The 4448-nt window shown below is 38.5% G+C and overlaps 1 protein-coding gene across 1 annotated transcript; it reads left to right on the forward strand.

The window, feature by feature from the left end:
- Positions 1 to 338: 338 nt before the first annotated feature.
- Positions 339 to 1643, forward strand: LOC131228000 (uncharacterized). Its single transcript, XM_058223818.1, has 3 exons — positions 339 to 839; positions 931 to 1159; positions 1249 to 1643. The coding sequence occupies exons 1-3, from the start codon at positions 339 to 341 to the stop codon at positions 1641 to 1643; spliced, it is 1125 nt and encodes a 374-aa protein (XP_058079801.1).
- Positions 1644 to 4448: the final 2805 nt, after the last annotated feature.

Below are 4448 nucleotides of genomic sequence, written 5' to 3' on the forward strand. Positions count from 1 at the left end.
AGATTTCCATTTCTCCTAGCCTCATATATATTACATATGTAGGAGGAATGTAAATCAAATAGTGTTTGTATGTGTATATGAACATGTAGTCAGAAGCTTGATGAAGCTATGTACTATCCAAGTGTGGCACTATCTGAATGGGTTAGGCTGAGACCTAGAATGTGTTCTACTGTTGCTGATTATGATCAATTAGGCGATGACTGTTGGCAGTAAGTAACTGTTTATATGTCTTCTTTTGCTCTCCAAATTCACAGGCCGATATGAAACTGAAATTTGATATTGTGTCGTAGTTGCTAACTAACTGTCATTCGGTGTGTTGTACAAGAAATAATCATAACATGGAAGGAGGATATGGCTGGACAGAAGAGGAAATGGTTGTTTTTGGAACTGCACTTGCTGCAGCAACAACAACTATTGCAGTGGGAGAATATTGCATCAATTATTTATTTAGGACATCCTCAAGATTTGGAGACTATGAAAGAAGCAGGATAATAAATTGGATAATTAGAGAGGGCGAGCAAGTTTGTGTTGCTCAACTTAGAATGAACAAAGCCACATTCTTCAACCTATGCTCTCTTCTTAGGGATAGAAATATGCTTCCTGATGGGAAACATATTTATATGGAAGAACAACTGGTTATTTTCCTTCATACAGTAGGCCATAATGTGAGAAACCGTGTAATTGAAAATCAGTTTATAAGGTTGGGAGAAACGGTTAGCCGTTACTTTACAAAAGCTCTGGATGCTGTTGTCGGACTATATCCCAATTTTGTAAAACTCCCAAGTGCAGAAACACCTCCCGAGATTCTATCCAATCCAAAATGGAGCACATATTTTCAGGTAAGCTCAATTGTCATCACCGTTTGCAACAACCCTTCATACTGTAAACTTTTATTACTATTTCTTTGCTGATAATACATGTTGAATTTAGGATTGTATTGGTGCAATTGATGGCATCCATGTACCCGCCTATGTGCCTGCATTGGAAAGTGCGACCTACCGTAACAGGAAAGGGATCCTCTCTCAAAATGTAATGGTCGCATGTACATTTGATATGAAGTTCGTATATGTGCTCGCCGGATGGGAAGGATCTGTCTCTGACGCACGCATCTTACATAGTACATTGACACATACCACTGATCGTTTTACTATCCCCCAGGGTACTTTGAATATAAATATATGATGGAACATCTTCATAAGATGATTTTAAATTTCATTTATCATGATATGTACTCCTAATTAATTGTAGGTAAATACCACATAGTTGATGCTGGTTACGCCCATTTACCTGGATTTATGGCTTCATATCGTGGTGTACAGTACCACCTCAATGAATACCATACGGGCCGCAATCCTACGAATAAGAAAGAACTTTTTAACTATCAACATACTCAATTACGAAATGTTATTGAGCGGATATTTGGAGTACTCAAAGCGCGATTTTCGATCCTCAAATCAGCTCCACCATACAACCTTAACACACAAGTGAAGATAGTGATCGCATGTTGTATGTTACACAACTTTATCCGTATATTTGGAGGAGATAGTTTAATGGAAGAGGAGGTCACCTCAACGGAAGTAACAGAGAGTGTGGATCTATCACCATGTGAGGGTAATGCCACACAACGTGAAAAGGATGAATGAGCGACATATCGAGACAATATCGCAGAGAGGATGTGGAATGAATATCTTCCTGTGAGTCGTATAGTATGATTACCTCATGGTAAATTGTTGTTTTGTAATAGGTAATAGAAATATGTGATGGTAATCTCAGTTACCTACATGCATGTGTCTAGATTTTAATAACATTAAAGGAGACTTTCAAATATGTCTATTCTCTATTCTAAGTTTTGTATCATGCTTTAATTGTGTGTATCTTCCTTCAAATTAATGAAAATTTTGCCTTCATTATATGCATTATATTCGATAATGAATTGTTAATTTTAGGTTATTTTCATATGACTATTTATAGATAATTGAAGTTAGTGACGGTGAAATGTCACCACCCAACCGAAACAACCAATCCACCCCTACAAAAGAAGCTGGACAAGAACCATGTGTTACACCCCGCAGGACACTGAGAAAATATAAACTGAAATCACTTGATGCAAATGGATCCTCGAGTGGTGTTATGCGATGGACAGATGAAATGGATGACTGTCTAATCGATACGCTGATGGATGTGGTTGCAAATGGCTGCAAGAGTATGAATAGTTTTAAGAAGGAGACGTATAAAACAGTCGTGGAGAGCGTGAGGAGTGCAATAGGAATATAAGTACAAGAGAAACATGTTGGGAATCGCCTCCGCACTATGAAATGGTTGTATTTCAAGGTTCGGGATACCCCTGAAAGCTAGTGGATTTGGTTGAGACAATGACTTAAAGGTAATAACCGCTCCGGACGATATTTGGGAGGATTACATACGGGTGAGAGATTATTAGAAATAAAATTTTGTTTAACTTCAGCAATTATTTTTATTCTTAAGTTATATGTATCATCTCATGTTTGTTTACTTATACTGATTTATCTTTGTTGTTATCAATAGTCACATCCTTACGCATAACATGTACGTGGAAAAACGGTGCGAAGGTACGACAACCTAACATACCTATTTGGTAATGACCGAGCGACTGGATTGCGTGTTTCCACAGGAAACATGCGTAACACTCCGCCTTCGAGAAGGTCCAGGGATCGTGAGACTTCACCGACACTGTCAATTGATCTAAATGACGATACTCTCGTGTTATCCAGTGAGGATGTAGGGGACAATGTGCCTAACATCCACTGGCCATATGAAAGCCGTGATGGTAATCATATTGCAAACCGAAGTCCGTCTGTAAATGGGAACAACTCCGTCAACACAGGAAGCACAACCAGTTCAAGGAAGCGAGCTAGGATGAATCGCCCTTGTGATATCATAGGCAAAGGGATGAGTGAAGTTGCTGATGCCATGAAATCACTGGCTATTACCATACAGCAAGGGAATGACATAGTATGTATGTTGCAGGTTGTACCAGCTCTGGAGCATATTGAGGGCCTTACGTGTCATGAGATCATACGCGCTACAAAGATACTATCGAAAGATAAACAACAATCTGCTTCATTCCTTTCTCTCCGTGAGCATAGAAGGTTGGATTTTGTGTTAATGCTGCTTGCTCCAGATCAGTCGTCCGATTGAGCATAGTCCCTTCAAGTTGATCGTCATGGTTGTTGTTTTGATTGGTTAGACAGCCAATCATTTTTTGGACTTTACTATTTCTGGTTATAGATGCTAGTTGTGTTCACTAGCTGGATGAATGTGGGTTAATTTGGATGATATTGTTTTCTGTTAATTTTTTGGATTGTGATCTATATTTAATGATATATCCGTTGATGCCTGTTAACCTGTATTACCTGTTTAAATCTACTGCTATTTTCGGAATTTTTATTATGACTATCCTATTCATATTTGCAACATGTATAGTGTAAATACATAGATTTAACAGTTTCACTCATCGCTTCAGGTATGCTCTAACAATCGTTATAGCTGCATTAATTTCATATATATATATATATATATATATATATATATATATATATATATATATATATATATATATATATATATATATATATATATATATATAGTATTCTTCCACCTAATCTGATCCATTATTTGTGGAAATAAATTGACATTGATGATAATATTTCATTATTTTCAGATGGGTAAAAAGATGTACGTTGTTTTCAAAGGTCGTCGACCCGGAATCTATTACACGTGGGAGGAGTGTCGTCAACAGGTTGAAGGATATTCTTCAGCGATCTTCTGTGGCTAAAAATCGGCGTCTGAGGCATTTACTCAGTAGATAGCTTTTTGCGATGTGTCAGCTCAACAGAATACAGGAGTGGGCGAGGTGGTAGCGGAATATGAGAACATGGACTGGACGCATGGATCGCGTAGCGCTGCCGGTTGCAGCAACGATCCTATAGGGAGCTCCAGATCAGCATCATATGACTGTCAGAACAGTGCCGGGCACGGGACAGAGGGAGATGGTGTTGAAGAAACGCCGCATGGACTGGAGGCATTGATAGGAATAATAATCGGTTGCTTGATTATTATCCTCGCCATTCATCTCTTCCCGTGCCTCTACTAGGTTGTTTTTGTTTCATTTTTTTGGACGTTTTGGGATATGTTTTTGGACAATGATAGTGTCATGGACTATATGTAAACGCATGGTTAATGTTTAAATTCTGGACTTGTCACTTGCATGGTTAGCACTCGTATATCTGAATCCATGTTTGTCTGTGTACATGGTAGATGGTAAACGTCACTGACATCTCCTGGACATCATAGTGTACTATATCTATGGAGGGCCCATTTACATCACAGGCTGACCGTTCTAGTTAATTGCTATATTAGGGAGAACGGGTTAGCTCCTATGTTCATGCTTTTCTTCCACTGCTAGTGGC

This window comes from Magnolia sinica, chromosome 2 (assembly GCF_029962835.1).
Source record: "Magnolia sinica isolate HGM2019 chromosome 2, MsV1, whole genome shotgun sequence".
NCBI classification, from domain to species: Eukaryota; Viridiplantae; Streptophyta; class Magnoliopsida; order Magnoliales; family Magnoliaceae; genus Magnolia; species Magnolia sinica.